The following is a 27,621-nucleotide window of genomic DNA, read 5'->3' as shown; positions in this document are numbered from 1 at the left end:
TGACCGTACAGATCGATCGTCGCTGCCTGTGACGGCCAGCGGTTGTTTGGGATGCAGGTCGAGGGCCCAGAGTTCCCCTTCTGAGTGACCCTGCATGATCAAGAGCGGTTTATCTCTGTCTCGCACCATCACCTCAAAGATCTCACTGTCTTGAGTTCCCGCTAAGATCCTGTCAGCCCTCCAACACACACTGCGGATGGACAGACCTGGAAGAGAAAGAGTCGGTCAGATGAATCAAATAAAGAAAATAAGGAGATCCATGCAGATTAAAAATTTTGATCACCAGCAAATATTATGTTTGTGATTTGTGCTCTAGTGTGTAATGGTTTAGTAATGGTATGTGTCACATTTAATTTTTAACAACTTGTATGGCATCTTTCCTAACTAAGTCCATGGGATATTGGTGTTCTGGCATCTTAACTAGTTTAAAGGAATGTTCCTGGTTCAATACCAGTTAAGATTAACACAAACCTGTCCCTAATTCTTTGAAAACAAAACAACTAGACTTTATTTAATCTGGATCATCTTTGATTTTATAGTGATTTTGGTGGGTTGTATTTTAGAGTCATTTGTAAAATGGTAAAAAATAATATTCAAATATATAAATCAAATTGATCTGAGTTATTTTAAATTATATTAATAATATTAATCTGTCATTTGTTAAATAAATTACTTGAATTAAATGAATAATATTCAATAATTTAAATAATATTAATCTCTTTTGGGATTTTTTAGTCATTTATAAAATATTATTATTTTATTTGAATAATACAAATTATATGAATAATATTCAATTATTTAAATAATATTCATCTGTTTTGGGATTTTTTTTTACAGTAATGTTAAATTATATTAATAATATTAATCTGTTTTGGGATTTTTAGAGTCATTAGTAAAGTAAATGACAAATTATATTAATAATAGTCAATTATATAAATAACATTAATCTGTTTTGGGATTTTTTTAGTGCAATTTGTAAAATGGATGCCTTGAATTATATTAATAATATTCAAATATACAAATAATATTAATCTGTTTTGTGATTTCTAGAGTAATTTGTAAAATAAATGACAAATTATATTAATAATACTCAATTATATTAATAATATTCATCTGTTTTGGGATTTTTTAAAAGTCATTTTAAATTATATTAATAATAAATATCTGTTTTTGGGATTTTTTTTGAGTAATTTGTAAAATGGATGACTTGAATTATATGAATTATATTCAAATATACAAATAATATTCATCTGTTTTGGGATTTTTTAAAGTAATTTGTAAAATAAAATGACTTGAATTATATGAATTATATTCAAATATATAAATAATATTCATCTGTTTTGGGATTTTTTTTTAAAGTAATTTGTAAAATAAACGACTTGAATTATATTAATAATATTCAATTATATTAATAATATTCATCTGTTTTGGGATTTTTAGAGCCATTTGAAAAATAAATTTCTTGAATTATATTAATAATACTCAATTATATAAATAATATTTATCATTTTAAATTATATTAATAATATTAATCTGTTTGGGGATTTTTTTTTTTAGAGTATTTTGTAAAATGAAATACTTGAAATATATGAATAATACTAAATTATATAAATATTTGTTTTGTGATTTTCATTGTTTTTATCTGACGCATTTTCTGTATCAAATCAACTGTTACTAAAGACAAAAAATAACTTTAATTTCACAAGAGACTGTAGTTCATCAGACAGAAGTTCCTCCACCGAGAAAAAACAGTTCCACCTTTAAAGGGTGATTTAGACACCTTACAGCTCAAATAACACACTTTTTTATGGTGCAGAAAAATACAAGCTTCACACTCAAAGGTGGTTTGCTGGTGTTCAGCAGGGCAGAATTTAATTGGCTCATTAACTGGCTGTAAAACCCCCAAAAATGAAGCTATACGGCTAAAAAAGTCAAAAACATGCCATACTGAAAGTCTAAATTGGAAAAGCCAGCAAAATGTCAAATAAACAAACCCAGTGTGAATCGTTTGCTTTGGATTCACACTTTGAGAGAACTATATCTATACTGGATATCGCTGTTAGTTTTGTCTGAGATGTTTCAACTAAAACAGACCCAAATGAGTCAATACTCATCACCTAGTACATAAATATATAACATGAATGCAGGGAGCAGCTCAGATCATTTGATGAGAAATATTTAAGTTCATATTGACTTTGATTGCAAACATCGTTGAGATCTCTTCTGAAACTGAGACACGTGAGATTACTGGGCTGTTTTTCTCAGGCTTCATTAAAAGACTCTCAGCTACATTTTATTGCTATAAACACATAAACAAATGATCTTTCCTGCAGGAAGCATTCGGCGAGGTTCGTTAAATCTGCTGAGGTTTTTGTTTCAGGCTGACCAGACCTGATCGTTTGTTATCCCACCCAATTATCTGACAGTCTTCTGCTGTGAAACCGCTGACAGCTTCATTACTACAAGACTTACATCTGCTGAAAACACTGTCACTTGAGCGATATAAGCGCAGGCGATGTTTCCATGGTGACTGAATCCCTTATATACTGGCTTTCCTTTACCACCATATGGAGTCAAATGAATGATCTCTTCCTGTTTAAGACCGTCTGCTTTATTGATCAAGTATTGTATTTGTAATCTACATCACTGAATGCAATTTACTTGAAAAATGGTCAATAATGGAACAAGCTTTTGTGGTTCATTGCACAGAGCCCCATGATTCACACAAACGGAATTGCCGAATCCAGTCATAAAAATGGAATTTACTGAATATCGTGGAATGGCACGTAATTTGGAAAAATTTGAATGAATAAAAAAAGTAAAGGGTGAATCTGTGAATATTAAAGCACAAAAACCGCTGTTTAAATCTGAAGTCTGTCTCACAACAACCTGTCAAAATAAAAGTTACTAACAATAATAGCAATAATAAATATAGCTGCAGGCAGCAATTAAGGGGTCAAGCACAACAGAAGCAAACAAGGAAGCTAGTAGCAGACCAACAATGTCATAATGGACTATGATATCAACTGAGACAAAGACACTGCATGTCAGTTTTGAAGTCATTCAGACCAACAGTACTGTAATTAGTACTGTTTTGTTCAATTACAATTAAATTTGGTGAAAATATCTCATTTCGTTTAGGAGTTATAGACATTTATATGTATAAACACATAAAATTTACTATCAAAATTTTGACATTTGGCCATTAGTGTATCGTCAGCGAACTGTTTCCGATTTTCATATGTTGGTTTCGTCTCAATCTGACTAACGGTTTCTAAGATATTCGCAAATGTTGTTTAAATGCTAAATCACATAACCTAGTATGTTAACCTAGGATTCATGAATCCAACGAGATGGCTCCCGTGAAAATAAGTCAACCACATCCAAAGTTATAAGCATGTAAATAATTTTTTTCACCACTAGGTGGTGCTAGTCCGAAACTTCTCAGACTCCTTCAGGGCATGGTGCCGATGACCCATACCGAGTTTCGTAATGATACGTTCATGCGTTCGTAAAATACGTCATTTTACTACAAAATTCAAAATGGCCGACGCTCAAAATGGCCGATATGTGAAAATTGGATATCATTCGACTTAGCATGATGCCCTGAATTTAATGACCACTTTTATGATTTTTGGACGAACCATTCATAAGTTATAAGCAAAAATAGACATTTTTTGTATCTCCTGACCAGTAGGTGGCGCTGCGCCGAAACGCAGCATGTAATATGCTTGATGACATGGACCAAGTTTCGTCTTGTTTTTCAAAAACAGTTTGACAAATCAACTTTTGTCGGCATGGTCTGAAGATGGTCTGGTTCAATTTTCTTGAAAATCAGAGCAACAGCCTAGGAGGAGTTCGAAAAAGTAGGTTTTTCGGAAAATTCAAAATGGCGGGAAATTTTCATGACTGAAAACGACGTCATATGGTGCATTTGAATCATCTTGAGCCAAGGAATGTTTCTAGCCCTTACGGTTCAAAAGTTATTAGCATAAATATAAGTGCAAGTTTGGACAGTTGGTGGCGCTATTTTATTACATTTTAAAATATTAATTAAATTGTTAAATTAGCCGTCATTTGATTACCACCGTTTTTGATAACAAATTTGTATTAAATCATGAAACACAATCCAGACAACAGACAACATAGAATTTCAGAAAAAAGGTGCTATTATTGTTTAAATTTTATCAATTCAATTGGTTAAACATCCTTTTTGATTATTAAAATGTAATTAAAACATTAAAAACAGAATTTGGGAAAAAACAAAGCAGATTTCATCCGGCCCTCATTGCAGCATCTATAAAACATTATTCAAGGGTTCTACACTTTTTAAGCATTTTATAATGTTAACTATAATGATTTCTTGCACAGAAAACGGTATTAATTTAGTTTCTTATGATCATTTTCCAAACTTTCTCTGCCCTCACAATTAAAAATGGCTGTTTTTGCTACTATACCTTTAAAGGTGCTGTATGTAATTTTATTGACTGTACTAAAGCATAAAAATGCCATTACTTGTTTGCAGAGATTTAGGAAACATACCAAGTTCACACACTTGTTTCTTCAAAAAACAATCCTACAGCCAGTTATACTACTTTGAAACATGCATTCTGTGTCGTAATATCTGTTTTTGTTTTGGTCTGTGTGACTCCGCCCACTTCCAATTTACCCGATCGTATTTCAACACCCCGGGTTGCCAGTTGGTGGAAAACACAGCAATAGATCGTAGACCTAGAAAGCCTCAGTATCTATCTAAAAATCTCTAATCGCCTATTAAAACGCAGATAAATCAACTCGTTGCATTCCATTGTCAGTTGCGCTTGTTCCTGTTGTGTGTCCTCAATCTGGCAACCCGTGTGAGTGTCAAATCTGAGGAGATCTCTCCTATAGTTTGAATTCACACTGCAGTACCCATTTGAACCACTAGCTGTCAATCTTACATACTGCACCTTTAAGACTTTTATATTTAAATGAGCTCTATTATGAGTAAACTGGTGTAATTCACACTTTCACATGTTTACACGTTCACACGTTTAGTGGGGCTGGTCAGATTTCTGAATACTAAATAGTTGTTTTATGTGTAAATGTAGACAGTCATATGTTAATGAAATATAAGCTTTGTGTTGTGAAGGTTACAAGTATTTCATATAGTACATTTCAACTTTTTCAAAAGGGCAAGAAAAAGACCTTTATAACCCTGTTCTGCCTCCCTGAGGTCGATCTTGGTGATGGGTTTGAAATCCACATCCCACAGCCTCACACATCCATCACGCCCACCGGTGGCGAAGCCTTCTTCACATGAATGCATGCTGAAGATCCCTGCCTGCAGAACAAGGAGAGTTCACAAACAGGTCACAACCGTCGGCACATGCTGCTGAATTCACTATAGATGCATGACGCAAATGGTCATTGCGTTGACGATCTGACCGCAACTTTGTCAGTGAACATCCTTTAAGGGAGATCATATAGCAGACATGTGATGTGTATATGGTGGGAGAGATTGTGTAGGATGTGTGATGAGCTTTACTCACGCCGTGCGCCGCCTGTATCGTTCGTGTCAGGTTGAGTCCTTTCCACACATAAATGTCTCCGTTAAGAGCGCCTGAATACGTCACTTCATCTTTCGCCGTTGCTAAGCACAGGATGGTTTGTAGGTCCCCCGTCTTTCCAAAAATCCCTCGTTTTGGCGTCAAAGCATTGCCACATAATGTCCAAAACTATGAGACAAAAGAGAAATGATGCCCTGAAAAACAATTAACCATATGAAGGCTGTGAGCTCCACTTCTGTTTCTGAACTCCCTGAAACGCCTCCATTGTAGTCTTGAGTTTTCTTCCGGGAACGAACACGTCACAATATTCCTCATTTAAATAATTCATACAGTTATGGTAAGGGGTGGGACATTTCCCAAACACCAATCACAACACACTACTCCAGCCGACCAATCAGAGCACAGTGTGCTTTTCAGAAGGAGGGGCTTCATAGAGACAGGAACTAAACAGAGCGTTACTGACAGACTGAGAAGAGAGGAGCTGAACAATGGAGAATATGAGGAAAATAATGAATATTCAAGCAGGAAAACATTGCATCTGCAGTAAAGACAAAAACAAACAACAAAAGAAAGAACGAATAAATTACAGCATCTTTTCCCGCTGATGCCTCATTTATTTCTTTCCGAGAGCGCAGGAATCATCTTGGGTTCAAATGAACTTTGTCTCAGGGGTCTGACTCACTTTAATGTGCTTGACTCCGCAGCTCACCAGCCTGTGCGGCAGAAACGGGTCCCAGGAAATATCAAAGATCTGAAACCGCAGCACAAACAGGTGGAATAAATACGTCAACACCTCCACAACATCCAGCAGCAAACCTGATCACACATTAAGTCTAAACTTATACAAAATTATCATAAATTAATGCACAAACTAGGTACTACATGATGGTTTTGAAAAACACTAACCATAAGTATGAGCAATAATTATAGTGATGCTTGCTAATTAGCTAATAATTTAACAATTTACAATAACAGCAATGCATGAAGCCTTTTATTCAACATTATTTTTCTTCTGTCCTTAATTTTAAACTATGCAATTTTCTTTCAGATCAGTCTGATTCCTTCATTGTAATACTGGTAAATTGTGTGCAGTGAAAACATTGATATATATATATATATATATATATATATATATGTATGATTGGATGAGAGGTCATTCCAGCCATGCGATATTCTACCAGTATCACCACAGGAACCATTTCACCGTTTGTATCACTCCGCTTGAAGCGACTTTCATGGTCGGCCGATCAAACCCACCATATTTTTTACATGTTGTACCACGAACTGTAGTTTTAAGAGTTTTTGAAATATGTGACTCATTTAATCATAGCAACTATTTTACAATTTGTTTAGACATTTACGAGCTCCAGGCTGTTAGCGGCCGTTCAGTGCTCGAGTACCCGCCGAGAACAGCTTAATCTCGGCCAGTGCTTCGGGGATTTGCTGCTGGCTCTTATAGTGGTTAAACATGAGATATAATTCATTTTGGGTACATAAAAAGGCAATCTTTGGTCTTATTAATCTATTACTTGTTCCTGAGCAAATCGAATTGGGTTATGTTAAATTTAATTATTTAATATTAAGGCTATATTTAACTTGCGTCCGTTTTGTACATTTGACTGAATTGTACAATTGTGTATATTTCCTATTGCCATTTATAATGGCTATTGTTGCTCATTTAAATATTGTTGTTCAATAAATATTATTTTATATAAATAATATGTTGTATTGAGAAAGGGTCCATTAGTGCGTAATATGGATTGAGCGAAAGTTTACGAGTGAATGAGTCAGTCGCAAGAGACTTTTAAATTTTTAAGGGACTTTTGTAAACAAAGGGTGTTGTTTTAGCGCTGGTATGGAAAATTCCCTCAACTGTAAAAAGGACAAATACAAAGATTGCTTTCCTTAGCGGACATTCAAACGGATTTTTATAATGGATATAATATTATGGACATCGACCTGAAGAATGAATGTTATATCAGACACAGGTAATGCTCGCTCAAACGATCTCTCTCTCTCTCTCAATAATACTGTACAAAATACAATGAATTTCAATGGAGGGACTCAACATTCCTTCGTTACTAGTCCTAAAGTGACGTTTTAGAATTAGTAACGGAGTCTTGGTTAAACCGTCATCTTAAGATTTAAATCTGTGGTGGATGGAAGTAGTTCTGCACAAAAGAGGGTTTTCTTATTTATTTACACGCTTGTCCCATCAAACTGTTGTATAAATGCAATATCACACTCGTAGCTGTGAAATATGGCTGTATATCAGCATGGCTGTGATTACCTACGGCCGAATCACAGCCGTGCTGATATACAGCCATATCGCACGGCTACTCGTAATAAAATATGCTATTATCTTTCAAATAGTCTGATAAATTATACACCCTGAATGCAATGAAAGTTGCTTTGGATAAAAGCGTCTGCCAAATGCATACGTTTAAATTGCAATAGGAACAATGCATGAAGTCTTTTAATGTTTCTTCTATTAATAATGCATTTATCTTTCAAACAGTCTGATTTGTTTATTATTTGCATTCATTATCTGCACATAAACATCCCTTAAAGCACTCCTGTTGCTCAAAGCGTAGAGCATGCAAAGTCATGGGTTTGATTCCCAGGGAATGCATTAACTGATATACCGTACACCTCGAATGTAAGTGGCTTTGGATAAAAGCATCTGCCAAACGCATAAATGTAAAATGCAACAGATATAAATTATAAAAGGCTTTATATTCCATCGGCAGTTTACATTTTGGCAGTCATGCCAGTGAAGTTGTTGAGCTGGAACAGGAGAGAGAGACACAGAGCTGCAGGGTTTTAATGGCACCTTAGGGAATCTTCTGGTGTCTGTGGATCTTCACTAAGCTGCTCTGTCATCTCAAACTGTGTGTGTGTGTGTGTGTGTGATTCAGATTAGGAAACATACTCTATCTGTCAGTTCATGCATTGAATTTCTCCTCTGCATTGTAACATAACAATAACTTATTCATAATGCTCTTAACAGTTATTCATTCACATCACTGAGGTGTAGCATCTGTTGCTATGGAAACGGTCCTACCATGTGTGAACCGTATGGGCATGTTCTGCATTTTTTAACTTCGTGAACTAGATCTTTCTGGCATTATGAATGAAACGCTGGACTTGGCAGTTTTGATGTAATTAACTGATGAACAGTCCGTTCTGTCTTACCCTATCAGAATGTCCCGTGGCGGTGGCTAAGACACGCCCTTTTTTCCAGTCCCAAACGCACACAGTGTTTTTGGCATCAAGCCCCACCGAAGCTAAACGCTGATTATACAAATGCAAACGACAGGAGAAAATATGCAGTTAGATGAGACCATTTGCAAACACAGATTTTAATAATTTAATAATACAAATACTAAATATGGCAAAAAACATGCTAATATTCAAATGGTCAATGATTATGTTAGTCTCATTATAGAAAAATATTTGAGAATGCAGCAAGTGATCAATCAGAATCAGGTATTCCAGAGAATCATCATATGAAGTGATTCAGAAATAATTTGACTCACTTGTCCGTCGGCGTCGAAGGCCAGACAGGCCACACCGTGAGTGTGAACGTCTCTCAGGATGGACACTGTCGTCAGGGTGTAAGAGTCCCACACGCAGATATACGGATCCTTCCCAACCTGACCTGTGGCCACCTGGATCTTATCCGGATGCAGCGCTAGACTGAGAACAGAATAATAATAATAATAATAAACTTTATTTTCTATAGCGCCTTTAAAAAGTAGCATCTCAAAGCGCTTCACAGGAGAAAAAAAAGAAAACATACAATTATACAAACAATACTTTAAAATAAGTGAGATATAAAAAATACACCAAATAAGAACATACTGTCAAAAACAAGTAAATAAAAATAACAATTTCAATATAATCAAGTAAAAGCTACCCTAAAGAAATAAGCTTTAAGGGAAGATTTAAAACACTAAGGGATTCTGCTTGCCTAATTCGAGCAGGCAAGGAATTCCATAGTCTTGGAGCGACTGAAGAAAACGCCCGATCACCCATAGATTTTAAACGGGTATGTGGAACGATTAAAAGGCCAGTTTCCGAAGAGCGGAGAGCACGCACAGGTGTGTAGGGGGCTAAAAGCTCAGCGAGATAGTGAGGAGCCAAACCATTCAAAGCTTTATAAGTAAGCATGAGAACTTTAAAATCCACACGAAATCTGACAGTGAGCCAATGTAAAGACTCTTTGTGATCCCTTTTCCTGGTTCCAGACAGGATTTGGGTGGCAGAATTTTGAACCAGCTGTAATTTATTTAGGGTGGCATTTGAGACCCCAACCAGCAAAGCATTACAATAATCAATGCGAGAAAACACAAAGATATTGATCAACTTTTCAGCCACTGGAAGTGACAGCGTAGGACGCAATCTGGCAATATTTTTTAGATGAAAGAATGATGTCTTTACAGTGTTCTGAACATGGGGATCAAATGTTAAATGTGCATCAAATATCACCCCTAAATTTTTTTATTTTGTTTGAAATTCCAGTGTAGAGCCATCCACACTTAAAATTAAAGACCCAGCCTTACGTATCTGGTAGGGTGAACCAATGAGCATTACCTCCGTCTTGTCACTGTTCAGACACAAGAAATTTCCAGACATCTATTTTTTTATCTCAGAAATACATTGAGAAAGAAAAGACACAGCCACATTAACATCAGATTTTGAATGTACATAAACCTGAGTGTCATCTGCATAAAAGTGAAAGTTGAGACCAAGTGATCTTAAAAGTTGACCCAATGGATAAATGTAAATGCTAAAAAGTAAAGGGCCCAAAATTGGTCCTTGAGGAACACCAGATTTCACAACACCAATATCAGACTTGCAACCACCCATAGCAATGAACTGCTTTCGATCCGAGAGATAAGAATCAAACCAGCTTAGTGCAGTCCCAGAAACACCAAAGACAGACTCTAACCGAGTAAGTAAAATTGAATGATCAACAGTGTCGAATGCGGCACTGAGATCAAGAAGAATCAAGATAGCAAGAATCAGAAGCTATTAACAAATCATTAGTGACCTTAACTAAAGCTGTTTCAGTGAAGTGGAGTTTACGGAATCCCGATTGAAGGGGCTCAAAAAGATTATTTGCAGTAAGATGAGAATTCTAAAATTTTAAAAACGGAAGATTGGATATGGGATGAAAATTATTAAGATTATTGAAATTAATGTTATTTTTTTTTGGTACGGGGGTCACAGCAGCAATTTTAAATGCTGCTGGCACTACACCAGTACACAGAGAAGAGATGCATGCTGTGAGTTACACTGAATGAAAAGAAAGAAAGAAAGAAAGAAAGAAAGCATTGAAACACTGAAAGATACTCAAGTGTTTCGTTTGAGGACTTTGCAGCAAATTACAAAATTATATATATCTAGTTCAGTCATGAAACTCTAGATGGCACAGGTGGATTTTTACATGCAATCTGCAAGCGATCATTACCATATGGCACAAGCTGATTGGTCTCTGCTGATCCTGCAGCCAATGAGATTGCTTGCTCAACATTCTAGTCCTGCAGCGCTATCAGAGTTCCTCTGAACCCCTCCACCTCCCCAGCTCCACCTGCCAAGATCTGCTACAGGATTTATGTGTGTATTTATGCAGCAGCAGCAGATCTTAGCAGTAACAAGTCCATTTTTGCTCTGCAGCAGCAACAGATCTAGTCCGCCAAGAGCAAATACATTGCCATATTCAATAACATGCTAAAGCTATTCAGAGAGTTATCATTATTGAAATATATTATAACACCCACCAACCCACCAAATGCGGGTGTATTTCAGCAGTGGCGTGTAACGCAGTCACTCTTACTAGCCACTTTGGTGGGTTGAATCTTATATATAATATACGCACTTTTCAACTGTAGTCTTTTAAAAAGGCATCTGAAATAATAAACTAAGTGCAATGTAGTGCTGTCAAAAATATCGATTTTTCAATATATGCCGATACTGAAATATCAAAAAACGCTTCCAATACTAATTTTCCGCAGAATAGATACACGATACCAGCTGTGTTACAGGGCTTGAATTTCGGCGTGGGATTGCACATAATTTTACTCATTCCCACAGATTTTGTTCTCACACCCAAAGTGCGCCACATAAAGCCGCCTCTCAGTACTAAATTGAGTTTTTCGCTGCTTATTGTGCTTAAACAGTCAAATACATACAAAATAATGTCAAAATGCCAGTCTTGGCGATTATTCACATAAACACAGTCACTTATGTTTTAAGTGAACGTAAACAGTTGAGAAAGAAAACGCATGTGTAACAGCATAATGGATCCGTGCGTCAGGTCTTAAAGTGACAGCAGCCTAATAAACCTGCTGCCAAATTATGAGATAATATTAAAAATATCTATATGACAGTTTTTCCCCATGGTATCAATGTCAAAATTGTGGCCAGTGAAAATGCTGAGTGACTAGTAACTTTGGAAAATCACATCGATAATGAGCAAAAACGTTAATGTCAAGTAACGGTAACGGCGTTACATAATCAGGATACAAAAATCCAGTAACTGTAATTCGTTACAGTTACGTAAAAAAATGTAGTAATCAGATTACAGTTACATTTTGAAAAAAGGGGGGATACTATCAGGATTACAGTGGTTTCTAAATAAATAATTATTTTGCCATAATAACACCATATTAAGCGCTGCTTGATTATACAGTATTTCCTGGTTCTGTTGCCAGTGATGACTCACGTGAGCCACCTGCTGGTGCATGCGCAAATAACACCTGTATACAATCTCCTCAGATGCAGATTGAATCACTGCTGCTAGTTGAGTACGATGCTGCCCGCGGGAAAAAAACGCTTTAATTCATGGAAATTTCACTGCTATTTTGTTTTCAAAGAAGAAAATGCAAACAACATGGTTGTACAGTGCAAACTCTGCCTTCCAGCTACGAAAACATTTTCTTTATCAAGGACTAAAAAATAATCTGTAATACCATACTGTAGCCACTGGATGTCTGAATAGACCTATACATATATATTCAGGGCTGTGTATTCCCAATTTGTGGAAATGAGACATGATTGCTTAGTTTTAATAGTTTTTAAAAGTAACCAAACTGCTAAACATTAAAATTAAAGCAAAACAAACATGAACAGAAATGTTTGATCTGAGCTTGTTCAGTTTGGTTATGATCTGATGTCACTTTTATATATTTAAGCTCTAAATAACAACGGTAATAATATTGCAATAGATAATTTATCAGATTTTTAAAATATTTCTATTGTTGAGACACATTCTATAGTATGGAACATGTAACATTTAAAAACTTGCAGAAATTGAGAAGAACTAATTAAAATTAAATTTAAAAATGCACTTTATTTACAGTAAAGTTTACCCCTTTCTTTCTTTCTTTCTTTCTTTATATATGTGACCTTGAAGTAATCCAAAAGTAATCAGATTACATTACTTTCATATTGTGGTACTTGGATTATGTCACTGAATACTTTTTTTATGAAATAATTTGTAACTGTAACGGAAAACATTTTTAAAGTAACCCTCCCAAGTCTGCATATATCAAAATTAACACGCTAACGCATGCGATTATTTTTTTCAGTTTAACGGGTTAAAAATATTTATGTTGTCTCTATATTAATTTAGAGATTAAATGTGAAATTATTACAATATAAAAATATATTAAAAACTTTAAATGTTAGGTGCGATTAATCACGATTAGCTATTTTTTAATTGATTGACAGCACTAATTATATAAATTATATATATAAATATCTTTATATATATATATATATACACATTATATTTTTAAAATATAAATATTTCTAATATTATATAATGTTTTATTATACATTATATATATTTCTACTATACCAGTACTTATTATTTTTAATTAATAATAATAATAATATATTTTTTTTTTGACAGAACAGAATTTAGAACTTAACTAATTTTTATTTTATTTTATTTTATGATTTTTGTGCCACCAAAAAAGAACAAAAAACCAAAGCAAAACAAAAAACAAAATCAAAACAGGGCAGTTCTTGGCCCAAATAAAATGCTAGTCAAAAGTCTGAATATGAGATATAAAGCTGAATGTAAGTAAGGAAATTAATCTCATTAAAACAGCTTTACTCCAGAGCAATACATGAGTGCAGAAAAGTGCGATAATGTGACTAAATGCTAAAATGAATCGGTGTGGGAGAAACGCGTGCTTGAGGAAGCCACAGCGGGATCAGCCCTGCATATATGAGACGAGTCCTTCTGTCTGCACTGACTTTCCTTACAGGAAGATGATGTCACAAATGAATTGAGTCTCTCCAAGGCAACGGCTCTGCCATGGTGACGGACCGCGAGAGCCGGAGCTCAGGGACGTTCTCCATGCAGCAGGTGGAAAAAAAGTCAAAGCAGATAAACCTGTCAGAAGCGTGACATTGCTGCGACAAAACCAGAGATGTTACCAAAAAAATCGAATAATCCAGCCAAAATAATGTCATATATACATATATATATTTCAGCTTTGATTAACGAAAATGACTTTTAATAGTTTTAGTTAACAATACTAATGCTAACATCTCTCCTATACTGTGGTAAAAGGATTGCCATACATCGCCTCAGACAGGTTATTGCGTTAATAAATATAATACACGATAATTGTGTCATTATGGCAGGTGCAAAGTGCAGAGTCACAGGGATTTACTGTAAAAGAGCACATGACATTCACTACAGTCCCATTAGGGCTGATATTAGCACCTCGTCCCCTGCCATCTGTAACAGCAGGGGTAACGGGGCAGGAGTTTCCTCTCAATCACAGATCAAAGGCAGATTAAACAGGGCTAAACTGCCTCAATGTGTGTGTGTGTGTGTATGTGTGTGTGTGTCCGTGAGTTGCAGAACGATCAAAGTCTCTCCATGTACACTGGCATAAAACCCAAGCCAGCAGCTGTGCTGTGTGCCAACGCGGTTATGTGCTACAGATGTGCTGCCATCAAGTGTGTGTGTGTGTGTGTGTTTGTGGGTTACCACATATGTGCAAGTAACAACCTGCAGTAGGGAAAAATCACTAATGAGATCGCTTTAATATCTTAATTGCTTCTACAAGACCAGGACTGTTGCTTAAAGGGGCTATATGTCAGAATTTTCATGTATTAATCGCTTTTTTTATTGCCAATATACGAACAGCTTGTGCTTCCGAGACCTTCTCCGGTTGTCTATGAAAGCCGGTAGACTGATTTTTATGTGATGGACTCGGGTCGTTTTTACCGGGAAAATCAAAAGGATGTGACGTTTATGCCCGAGAGCTTCTCTTCCGTTCTATGAGACATGAAACTAACGAATGCTTATACAATGTTCGGGTCAATGCCGAAAGAGCCATTCTGTACTGTAATGTCAATGTGTCATGTGATTAATTAGTATAGTCTCACATTTTGTTATTGAGATGAAAGTGCGCAGAACATATTTACATATTCAGTAAGTTGCTGCTGCAGTTCACTTAACGGCCACCGGTGTCGCTAAAAACAAGAGTTTCTGAATTCTACATACAACCCCTTTAAAGTCAAAATAAAATGAAAAATGACCCATTAACTTTAGATGCATTAATTGCAATGAAACCACCTTTTTACCATCCGATCAAATTTTGACATTGTTTTTTCTCATTAAATATCCTGTTTTTACTCTGAAATGCATCACATTAGCGAAGTAAAATGTTTCATCTTAAACCAGTGTTATTTTAGTATTACTTATATTATACTATTTATTAATATTTTAAATTAGCTTGAATTATTTGTATATTTTCATTTTAATTTTGGTAATTTTGTTATATTCTTGTCATTTTTATTTGTTTATATTTCTATATAGCTTTAATTTATTATTTTTTAATAATAAAAAATATATATATTTTTAATTATTTTAAAAAATATATATTTTTAAAAATATTTTTAAATATTAAAAATATAAAAATATTTAATATTTAAAATGTATTATAAAGTGACGAGAATATTTTTGTGCGCCAAAAAAAACAAAATAATGACTTACAATATCTAGTGATGGGCGATTTCAAAACACTGCTTCGGAGCGTTACGAATCTTTTGTGTCGAATCAGTGATTTGCATCGCATATCAAACTGCCAAACTGCTGAAATCACGTGACTTTGGCGCTCCGAACCACTGATTCGATTCGTAAAGCTTCGAAGCTTCATGAAGCAGTGTTTTGACATTGCCCATCACTAGATATTGTTAAAAAGTCATTATTTTGTTTTTTTGCCGCACAAAAAGTATTCTCGTCGCTTTATAATATTAATATTGAACCACTGTACTCACATGAACTGTTTTAAATATGTTTTTAGTACATTAACGGATCTTGAGAGAGGAAGTACCATTGCTGGCAATGCAGGCCTCACTGAGCCAACAGATTTCAACAAAAATATCTTAATTTGTGTTCTGAAGATGAACGAAGGTCTTACGGGTGTAGAACGGCATGAGGGTGAGTAATAAATGACATTATTTTCATTTTTGGGTGAACTAACCCTTTAACAATATAAACACTGTCTTAAACTGTACTCAGATTTGCTCAAGAATCCAAAAGCCAGAGATCTTATTATGAACTCAAACATTTCTCATCAGATGATCCGAGCTTCTCTCCAGTTTCATTTTATAGCTAATTCTTGCATTTCAACAAACCCCTAAAACTAAGTATCAAGCTTTGCCGTATATGTAACTCATTTCACACCATTTTATGCAACAGTATCAAAGAACCTTGGCAACCGACCACAACACGCTAGCATCAGGGTGTCTTGCACAGGGAATCTAATTTGTGTCTATATTACTCCAGAAGCAAAAACAAAGTTTATACTAAACTTAATCATAACTGAAATCTCCATTAAGCATCCTGAGTGATGAAACAACATTCTGCTCTGCCAGTGAGAGGGAGAAGATGTGGCGAGAGGAAAGAGAAGAAGAAACACTGACCGTGACTTTGACATCACTGACAGCGGCTCTGAAAGCAGCGTGCAGCTGCAACTCTGTGGCTATTGATCGAATCAAGGCTTTTCACACACAACAGATAAAAGAGTGTGTGTGTGTGTGTGTGTGTGTGTGTGTGTGTGTGTGTGTGTGTGTGTGTGTGTGTGTGTGTGTGTGCTCATAAAAACATCAGATATGGCAACAAAATCTAATACTGAATGCTTTGGAACAGATGTTCTGGCTTGAATGGAGCGGATAGAGAGAGTCGGTGAATCTCACAAAACACGTTCATACAATTGGGGAAAAAATAGCCTTCGAAATGGTTTTCACTCAGAAATTGCTAGTACTTTTTCACAAATAATTAAAAAGAAGGTTTTTGAGGAAAACATATAGTGGACTTCACTGGGGTTCAACGGGTTGAAGGTCCAAATGTCAGTTTCAGTGCAGCTTCAAAGAGCTCTACATGATCCCAGACGAGGAATAAGAGTCTTATCTAGAGAAACCATCGGCCATTTTCTAAAAAAAAAAAAAATAATAATAATATACTTTTTAACCACAAATGCTCGTCTTGCACTGCTCTGTGATGCTCCACGCATTACGTAATCACGTTGGAAAGGTCACGCGTAGGCGGAAGTACCGCGGTAGGGCGAAAAACTTCAAAAATCACCTGACATCGTTGTTTTACCCTTTTTTGTAAAGGGCATTTAGCTTAGTCTTTGCACGTTCGCTTTGTAAACACTGGATCGGTACTTCCACCTACGTCACGCGTGATCTTTCCAACATGATTACGTAATGCATGGAGCATCACAGAGCAGTGCAAGACGAGCATTTGTGGTTAAAAATATAATTTTTTTTATTTTGTTTTAGAAAATGGCCGATGGTTTCTCTAGATAAGACTCTTATTCCTCGTCTGGGATCATGTAGAGCTCTTTGAAGCTGCACTGAAACTGACATTTGGACCTTCAACCCGTTGAACCCCAGTGAAGTCCACTATATGGAGAAAAATCCTGGAATGTTTTCCTCAAAAACCTCAATTTCTTTTCGACTGAAGAAAGAAAGACATGAACATCTTCGATGACATGGGGGTGAGTAAATTATCAGGAAAATTTCATTCTGAAGTGAACTAATCCTTTAATGTTTGATGATTGTGTTATTTGACATGTGCGTCAGCAATGCTTCTATCGCTTGTTTCTGCTGCTTCTTCGCCTGTGTTTTGATCCGGAGATTCTGTACTCTTTCTGAAGTACTCTTTCTTTTCTGAGAATGTTCCCTGTTAGCTGGAAAAGAACACGTGCAATTTTGAAGTAGAAAGACTGAAATAGTTTTCAACTTCAAAAAATGTAAAAGTAAAACAAACCTCAGATGCATTACAAGAATTAGAATTTGGAGAGAAATGGGCTTAATTATCATGAGAATAATATCTCAATGCAAAAAAAAGAAAAAAATCTAAATGTGTTTTATTTTCTTTATGCACAATATAATATTATTTTCCCGGACATGTTTCTCTGAGACTGACCCGTCATCAGTATGTGTGTTGGGACGCCCGTAGGCGTTTACTCATGACCCTCTCTGGGTTTAGTGCTGGACCCCTGTGAGTCAGTGAACAGCTGAAGGATTCTGGGAAGGATCTGCAGTCAAATGAACACCAGTGACTGTAGGCCTCCAGGGAGGAAGCTGAAAGGGAATATGAAGAGCGGATGATAAGCATGCCAGAGAGAGTGCGAGCGCGAGATATGCCTCCGCAGATGTGCTGAAGTCTTTGTGCAGTGAAGTGGGACGTCTGACCGCTGTCGTGACAGCGCACTTTTGGAAATGCCTGAAATAATTCCAGCTGTCTGAGACCTGCAACCAGAGACAGGTTTCTGATCCGATGCTAAACAAAAAACACTAGCTTTAAGCATAATAAAAGAACAAAACTACAAGAACTACTGACCACACTGCAATTAAAATTCCAGTAAAAATATCTTTACTTGAAATGCAAAATAACTCAAGTCTTGTTTATTGAAAAATTCATGTGAGTTTATAACTTGTTTTCCCTTTGAATTAAAGGGGACCTATAATGCCCCTTTTTCACAAGATATAAAATAAATCTCTGGTGTCCCCAGAATGTAGTTTCAGCTCAAAATCCCCCACAGATCCTTTATTATAGCTTGTCAAATTTGCCCTATTTGGGTGTGAGCAAAAACACGCTGTTTTGTGTGTGTCCCTTTAAATGCAAATGAGCTGCTGCTCCCCGCCCCCTTTCCAGAAGAGGGCGGAGCTTTAACAGCTCGCGCTTCGGTCGCTCAACATTAACAAAGCTGGAGAATCTCACGCAGCCAAAATGAGGATTGTCAGTAACGGTGTTCAGCCTTACTAACCAAGAAAAAATTGTTTTTGCAGTGCACAGATAATCTGATCAAATTAATCATTAAAAAAAAATCTATTACAGCATATCTGTGCAAAAAAACTACTTCAATATTTCAATATTTATACTATTACAGTGCAAAAAATGATCTTGTTTTCCAGTACAAATATCTAAACATTCTTAAATCAAGATACATTTACTTGAGAAGGAAATTTATATAACATATTAAGTCTTGTTTTCTGAAAAATGTATTAAAATGAAGTGAGTTTATGCTTTAAGTTTATTTTTCTGACCCCATTTGCAGATATTTTATCTTCTTCTAAGCTTAAACTCACCTCATTTTGATCATTTTTTCCAGAAAACATTTTATATCTTAAGTTATGCCATTTTGCATCTCAAGTAAATGTATCTTGATTTAAGAATGTTCAGATAGTTGATAATTGCACAACGTTCATCAACCAATCACAATCAAGCATTCAACAGCCCCGTAGTCTAACATATAATCATTTCTTCCCTCAATTTACTTAAGTTAGTTAAACCAAAACAAGGGAGCGAATTAGTTCAGCATTAGGCCACGATTTACTAAAACGAGGGAACAAATTAATAAATTGTGGAAAGAAATTCTTAATTCCTGGCTACGATACAGTATATATCACGTGCGAGGCTCCGTAGTGTCTTAAAACAAGAGCATGTCACCGTTATTCTAATATGAATCTGTAATAGCCAAATTAATTAATTAACACCTCAGTTATTAGTCTAAAATGCAACAACGCTGTGGTATAAATTAATTTAAATTACCATCACAAGTTGCTCATTCAAATTTCCATTTGCACTTGCTCAAAAAAACAATTCTGCGCTATTTTTAAGAGAAGAAAAAAGCAGTGAGTGAGCAGGGATCAGTTCATTAGGATAATGCAATTATGAACGCATCTCCAACGAGAGCTTTAATGAAATGAGTAGTCAGTTTGTTTTAGTCATAATGAGCTCTGAAAATCATGCATATCCAAAACCATGACAAGACATTTCAGCACAGAAACAAGAAACAAACGTGTCCTCCGCTCACGGGATGAGACAGCGTGGAATTTGAGCTTACAGTAATTCCACGGAGCGTCTGCCCCCTGTTAAGAGCTCAAATGTTCGGCTAATCTCACTGTGTTTGGGGTCAGATCTGGGCTGATAGAGGTGACCCAACAACACTTGCCCTTCATGCTGAGAGAAACAAGAACAATGAGCGCTTTGACTCAAAGCATCTGTACTAGTCAGCACACATGTGCAATCTAGACGTTAATAAAACATTTAGAAAACCATCTATTGTCTGGTGCTTTAAAGAACCTAGAAACCAAAAACACTGATCTGAAGAATCTAGAAAGAAACTTTTTTTAATCTTCAAAGAACCATCATTTTGATTTTCCAATAAAAATATCAAAGCAACATTTATTTATATAGTGCTTTTCACAATACACATCGTTTAAAAGCAGCTTTACAGAAAATCATGATGTTCATGTTTAAACTCTAAAAAATGCTGGTTTAAAAACTACCCAAGTTGGGTTGAAAATAGACAAACCCAGCATTTGAGTTGTTTTAACCCAACATTTGGGTTGTTTTAACCCAGCGATTGGGTTGTTTTAACCCAACAGTTGGGTTGTTTTAACCCAGCATGTGAGTTGTTTTAACCCAGCAATTGGGTTGTTTTAACCCAGCTATTGGGTTGTTTTAACCCAACAGTTGGGTTGTTTTAACCCAGCATTTAGGTTGTTTTAACCCAGCGATTGGGTTGTTTTAACCCAACAGTTGGGTTGTTTTAACCCAGCATGTGAGTTGTTTTAACCCAGCAATTGGGTTGTTTTAACCCAGCTATTGGGTTGTTTTAACCCAACAGTTGGGTTGTTTTAACCCAGCATTTAGGTTGTTTTAACCCAGCGATTGGGTTGTTTTAACCCAACAGTTGGGTTGTTTTAACCCAGCGTTTGAGTTGTTTTAACCCGGCATTTGGGTTGTTTTAACCCAGCGACTGGGTTGTTTTAACCCAGCGTTTGAGTTGTTTTAACCCAACATTTGGGTTGTTTTAACCCAGCGATTGGGTTGTTTTAACCCAACAGTTGGGTTGTTTTAACCCAGCATGTGAGTTGTTTTAACCCAGCTATTGGGTTGTTTTAACCCAGCTATTGGGTTGTTTTAACCCAACAGTTGGGTTGTTTTAACTCAGCAGTTGGGTTGTTTTAACCCAGCATTTAGGTTGTTTTAACCCAGCGATTGGGTTGTTTTAACCCAACAGTTGGGTTGTTTTAACCCAGCGTTTGAGTTGTTTTAACCCAGCGTTTGGGTTGTTTTAACCCAGCAGTTAGGTTGTTTTAACCCAGCAAATGGGTTGTTTTAACCCAGCGGTTGGGTTAAATGTTTGCCCAACCTGCTGGGTAGTTATATTTAATTCAACTATTGTTTAAAAATTACTGTATTGATTGCTTAAAATGAACCCAAAGTATGTTGGAAATTAACATTTATTAAAGGGGTCATGAATTGAGAAATTAACTTTTCCTTGAGCTTTTGATATATAAAGAGGTCATCGTACTATAAGAATATCCTGTAAGTTTCAGAACTGAAAACTTCCTTGTTAGTCCAATAAAAGCTTTTATTGACACCAGGCCCAGAGAACGACTCGTCTATGCCTGAAACAAGAAAAAATATCTGCCATTGGGGTCAGAAGTTTATTTTTTTCTTACACCATTAGCAGATATTTGTCTTGTTTTCAGCATATATTCACTTAGTTTTGATAATTTAAAAAAAAAAAAACTTTATCTTAAGCCATTTTGCTTCTCAAGTAAATGTATCTTGATTTAAGAATGTTTGTACAAGAAAACAAGTGAAGCTGGTCTTGAGTAATCGCTTGTTTTATCGCCTGCCAGGTTTAAATCTTCTTGCATAAATAAATTAGCATATAATAATAACAGCACATTTCTCCTCAACAAGACGTACTGAAGATGTACTGCAAGATGAGTTACAAGCTGAACTTTAATTCTTCTTCATAAATCTAAATCACTAAGGCTGCATTTACACTGCAGGTCTTGATGCCCAACTTCAATTTGGTGACTATATCCAGTTTTCTGATGTCTAGCTTACATCTTTTAAAAGTGACCCATATCCGATATCTGCATTTATACACTTGGCGAAACAAGGCAAAATAGACATCTCCATCAGTGTCGAACTATGTAAGGCTGAACGCCGTTACTGACAATCCTCATTTTGGCTGTGTGAGATTCTCCAGCTTTGTTGTTGTTGAGCAACCGAAGCGTGAGCTGTTAAAGCTCCGCCCTCTTCTGGAAAGGGGGCGGGAGCAGCAGCTCATTTGCATTTAAAGGGACACACACAAAAACGGCGTGTTTTTGCTCACACCCAAATAGGGGCAAATTTGACAAGCTATAATAAATGATCTGTGGGGGATTTTGAGCTGAAACTTCACAGACACATTCTGGAGACACCAGAGACTTACATCTTGTGAAAGGGCCATAATAGGTCCCCTTTAAGCCTTCATCCTCCATTGCGCCACTGAAAAGAGTCATGTGTTCACAGTTGAAGATGTCATTTACCACCGTCGCATTTTCAAAGGCGTACGACTCGCATAGACGGGAATTACACCGATTCATATCAGATGTTCGAGGGTCACATCCGATCTGTGCCACATGGGACGAAAACATCGGAATTGGGTCACTTGAACCATGTATCATTAGTGCCGATTGACTTAAACACCTTAAATAACTGTTGCATAAAACACCAGCTACACCAGACTGCTGTAAAATAGCCCAAAATGACACTATATTCATCAGATTTGGCTCTTCACTGCAGTAAAAGCATATTTTATACTTCTGCGCCACTGGCATCATGTGTGTTTTTTCATAGTACTTTTAATATGACTTTTAATAGCAAAGATCCCCCTCAGGCAGCGAGATGAACTGGGTTAATATACTCACTCTTCAGTCTACGTCGACCATGACCATTGTGTGTGTGTGTGTGTGTGTGTGTGTGAGTGTGTGTTCTAATATAATACAATCCAGCAAAAGCCAAGAACACTGAATGTCAGAGTTTCCATAAACAAACAATTACTGCAATAACACAAACGCTGTCTCGTGGTTTCCGTTTATAGGTGCACATTACAGAGAGACCTGCTAAACGAGCTGACGGGACACTTGAGGCAATTAACACTAATTACTAAATCCATCAATAGTAGGCTCAGCCTAAAACAAGACGCCTCGGCATAACATATTTTCGCCCACATCCCGTGACTGTTTGAACGTAACATGCGCTGAAGTTTCACCAACTCTAACCAGGCAATTAAACCTCATCATAAACAAACAGGATAGTTATACCAGAGCGTCTGGGCAAGACGATAATTGCCGTGAATGGAATCAGATGATAAGAATAGCATCCCATCCTCGGGCGCAAACAGAGCCTGTGCTGTGCGCTCGTCCTGGAAGTCTCGGATTTGGCAGTTGGGAAAACGCAAATGTTGCTAAATCTGCTTGGCTTTCTGTCACAACACAGTCCACAAACCAAGTCTTCACGCAAAATGCAAGATGCAAACTTGAAGCCAGCTTTTTTGATCTTTTTTTTTTTAGTCTTAATTGGTCCCGAGTACTGTTCAAACTGCTCTTTCACCTTGCTAGAAACACAAGTGCCCTCTTTTATACGTGTCCGAACAGAGTGAGTTCACCTGGAGGCGAGAGCGAGGGGAAAAACACGGTCACTTCCTCACCGTATATCGGCCCATCTCTCCAGTGAGGAGAAAAATTGCATAGGTTTGCTGAACATGAAAAGCTTTTTACACAAGCGCTGCCCTCCATCAGGGTCATCCTGCTGTCGTCTCTACACATGAACCCCATTTCATTCCAAACTCCTGCTGCTGTTCAGTGATACGATCAGTATATGACCCCTCGTCTGCTGGAGGGCGATTGTAAAGCTCAGCATTGATCCATCCAGGAGACGATGGTCTGATAAAGACGTGCCGATGTTCAGATATCATCAGGTGTCTCGGTGCAAATCAGATACAAACGACTTTATCATAGAGGAACAACTACTGTCGACACTACAGAAACGCACAGACAAACCATTCTTACAAAAAAGTACTGTGGCAGTACCGTAGTACAGTGATGGTATTATAATATATATCATCAATGATTATTCATGTACCATGGTACTCAAAAATATGGCAATGCTATGGTAAAAATGTACAGAAAACATGTAATTGCTGTGGTTCAGAAAAACATTATATTTCCATAGTATGTGTCCAAGAAATACCATGACATTACTATGGTACAATATTGTATTATCATGGTATTTTGTTACATACCATGGTACTGATTGATATATTAATCAATCATCATGGCACATGACCAGAAAAACATGGTTTTGCCATAGTATGCATCCAAAAAAAGATATCACGGTACTATGTACATTACCATGGTACATATTAAAAAACATGGTATTACTTTGTTACATACAATGGTGCTAAATAATTATGATATTAATTTACCATGGTATTTACATCATACTTTGTGGTATTTAAAAGAATACAATGACATCACCATGGTAAATGTCCATAAATCAAAAATCATGTCTTGTCCATAATACTGTAATATCATGGTATTTCAAGAAATGCAATGACATTACCATGGTACATGCTAAAAAGCATGGTATTATCAAGCTGCTTTGTTACATACCATGGTACCGATTGATATATGAATTTACCATGGTATATGCATGACATGTCATGACTTATAAAAGAATACAATGGCATTACCATGGTAAATGTCCCAAAACATGGTATCATCATGGCACGTGACCAAAGAAACATGGTTTTGCCATAGTATATGTCCAAAAAAAAATATCATGGTACTCCAAAAAATACCATGACATTACCATGGTACATTTTAAAAAACATGGAATTACCATGAAATGTTGTTACATACCATGGTACTGTATAATTATGATATTAATTTACCATGGTATTTACATCATACCTTGTGACATTTAAAAGAATACAATGACATTACCATGGCAAATGTACAGAAAACATGGTATCCTCGCAGTACATGTCCAAAAATCATGGGATTACCATGGTACTTGTCCATAATACTGTAATATCATGGTACTTCAAGAAATACAATGACATTACCATGGTACATGCTAAAAAGCATGGTATTATCATGGTATTAGTTTGTTACATACCATGGTACTGATTGATATATGAATTTACCATGGTATATGCATGACATATCATGGCTTATAAAAGAATACAATGGCATTACCATGGTAAATGTCCCAAAACATGGTATCATCATGGCACGTGACCAGAAAAACATGGTATTGCCATAGTATGTGTCCAAAAAAAACAAACAAAAAAACTGAGATATCACAGTACTCCAAAAAATACCATGACATTACCATGGTGCATATTAAAAACATGTTATTACTTTGATACATACCATGGTACTTAATAATTATACTGTAATTTCATGGTACCCCAAGGAATACAATGACATTACCATGGTACATGCTTAAAAGAATGGTATTATTATGGTACTTTGTTAACTATCATAGTACCAAATGATTACTGTATCATGATACATTGTCACATTTAAAAGAAAGCAATGCCATTACCATGGTACATGGCCTAAAATCATGCTATTACCATAGTATATGTCCAAAAAACTGACATCACGGTACTCAAAGAAATAACACGACATTAAAAACGTGGTATTATCATGGTACCTTGTTACATATGATGGTACTGAATGATTACTATATTATTTATTATATAGTATTATTATTTATTATTTATATTATTACTATATTATACCGTGGTATACATGATGCTTTTTGGCATTTAAAAAAAAGTACATGTAGTATTTTTTTGATGTTTTCAGTGTTACAAATTCATGACACCAATAATGTACCAATAATATAAATGTTATGAAGACCATCATACCTAATGATGTCGTCGTTGTGTCCCAAGTAAAACTTCTGTGTGTGTTCTCTGGTGTTGTACACCACTCCAACTCCAGCCACAAAATACACGATCTCCTTCCCTGCGGTGTAGTACAGGTTATTCCTGCACTGATGTCCTCTATATCCATGAATCCACTCCAGCCTCAGCTGACAGCGGGGAGCCGTCTTCTCTGCCATGCTCTCGGGATCTGCAATCGTCTACAAGTCACAAATGTGTCATTTAGCTGACTAACAGTGGACTTTCTACAGGGACCGTCTCTCTGAGGTCAAGGACACAATGGTGATGGATCACCTCTTGTAGGGTTGGAACCTACAGGCTTTCAGTCACCAGTTCAGATCTTTAACCACTAGGCAACACCAACCCTACAGCACTGCCAGCATTCAATGCCCTCTTGAAGTTCATGCATGCAGCATGGGCATCATAACTGGAACATCAGCTGGGTCACCTGTACAGGGAAGGCTGTCTGAAGATCCCAATGGGTGTCATGAAGAAATCAGGCTAAAATGAAGGGAAAATGCTGATATTTGGATCCAGATTAAAGGGAATTCAACTATGAAACAGTCAAGAATGGATTAGTTGGTTGCACCTACCAGCCATTGCATCAGGCTTTAGAGTATAAAAGCCTTTAAAGAGCATGGTAAATCTGCATTACCATTAAAACAACTAGCAGAAGATCCAAATGCATCTATAACATCCTCGTGCGTTCATCTACTTCCATCACACTGAGCTCTGGACGTCTTTAAAGGGTTGCAGAGACTTCAGGTCTTCACCGAGGAGACAAACCTCAAAGCCATCATGGCATTAATCTTCTCTAAAGGGCAAAAGTCGGCGTGTTTGCCGCCAGGATTTCAGAAAATCTCCACGATTTCAACCGTCAGACGACTCTCGACCGCCCCGCATAGCACCGACGATCAGACCTTACCCACAAACGTCTTCATCTTCTTCAACTTTCGCCTAAAGCTCTTCAATTCCCAGTGATACTCAAGCAAACTCTTCCATTCCTCGCGTGATCCGGATCACTGAATCATCAGGAACCGGGTTTGAGATGCAGAAGCCAGGAGAAGAGCCGCGCGAGCTGGTTTAGGTGGATTAATCCCTCCACCGCGAAGTCAGCGCAGCGTTGAGGGAGTAAAGACGCTCTGAGTTGAGCTATTGGCGTAATATTTTAGAGAATATGATTTCTGGTTTCTAGTAACCCATTCGGCTTGGTTACTACGACGCCTTGTGGCCCGTTTCCGATGATGCCTACAAGCAGAGAAAGCGGCGCCGCGCAAACAATCACGGGACTTGTAGTTCTAAACGGTCGCCAATGACGCGCAACCGCACGAAAATGACTTCAAATCCCATGAGCGCTCAGCACGCGCTGTCCAACGTGCTGAACATACGGGTCTTCTTACTATATCCAGCGATTAGGTTTTGCTATATATTATATTATATTATATTATATTGTAATTTTGTAAACAACAACAAAAAAGCATATTCGAGAAATCTTAAAGGAATGATATTGTATTTCTAATTGTATATTTATTTACAATAATTTTAAAGTGATTCAAATACGAATCCACTAAGAATTTATATAAAATCATGAAAAATAAAATTATATATATATATAAAATAAGTTGAAGTGTGGATATTGTTTGTACCGTATTTTCTTCCGAATTTAATGTCTGCGTTAGGATTGTACGACTAGCGGATAAAAAATAAATTGCACAGCTGCAAATGTGATAGTCGAATGGATAAAAGCTGTGCTTATGATGCAATTACAAACCTAC

The 27,621-nt window shown here is 36.5% G+C and overlaps 1 protein-coding gene across 2 annotated transcripts in view; it reads right to left on the bottom strand.

Moving 5' to 3' along the window:
- The window catches only part of LOC127522901 (echinoderm microtubule-associated protein-like 6), a 52,541-nt gene extending 25,305 nt beyond the window's left edge, over positions 1 to 27,236 (bottom strand). The window contains exons 1-8 of one of the 2 annotated variants that reach the window (XM_051913247.1): positions 26,440 to 27,236; positions 25,829 to 26,347; positions 9,089 to 9,248; positions 8,745 to 8,843; positions 6,232 to 6,300; positions 5,532 to 5,717; positions 5,188 to 5,323; positions 5 to 206 (exon numbers count right to left, since the gene is read on the bottom strand). In XM_051913247.1, the coding sequence (XP_051769207.1) occupies positions 5 to 206; positions 5,188 to 5,323; positions 5,532 to 5,717; positions 6,232 to 6,300; positions 8,745 to 8,843; positions 9,089 to 9,248; positions 25,829 to 26,025 (1,049 nt within the window). In that variant the 5' untranslated portion in view covers positions 26,026 to 26,347; positions 26,440 to 27,236. Of the gene's footprint in view, positions 1 to 4; positions 207 to 5,187; positions 5,324 to 5,531; positions 5,718 to 6,231; positions 6,301 to 8,744; positions 8,844 to 9,088; positions 9,249 to 25,828 lie in introns of both variants that reach the window. The other variant, XM_051913248.1, reaches the window with a different exon arrangement.
- Between the last annotated feature and the right edge of the window lie 385 nt (positions 27,237 to 27,621).

Source organism: Ctenopharyngodon idella, chromosome 11, assembly GCF_019924925.1.
Source record: "Ctenopharyngodon idella isolate HZGC_01 chromosome 11, HZGC01, whole genome shotgun sequence".
Lineage (NCBI taxonomy): Eukaryota > Metazoa > Chordata > Actinopteri > Cypriniformes > Xenocyprididae > Ctenopharyngodon > Ctenopharyngodon idella.
The sequence above is the reverse complement of the archived record's forward strand: the minus strand, read 5'-3'. Positions and strand labels throughout refer to the sequence as shown.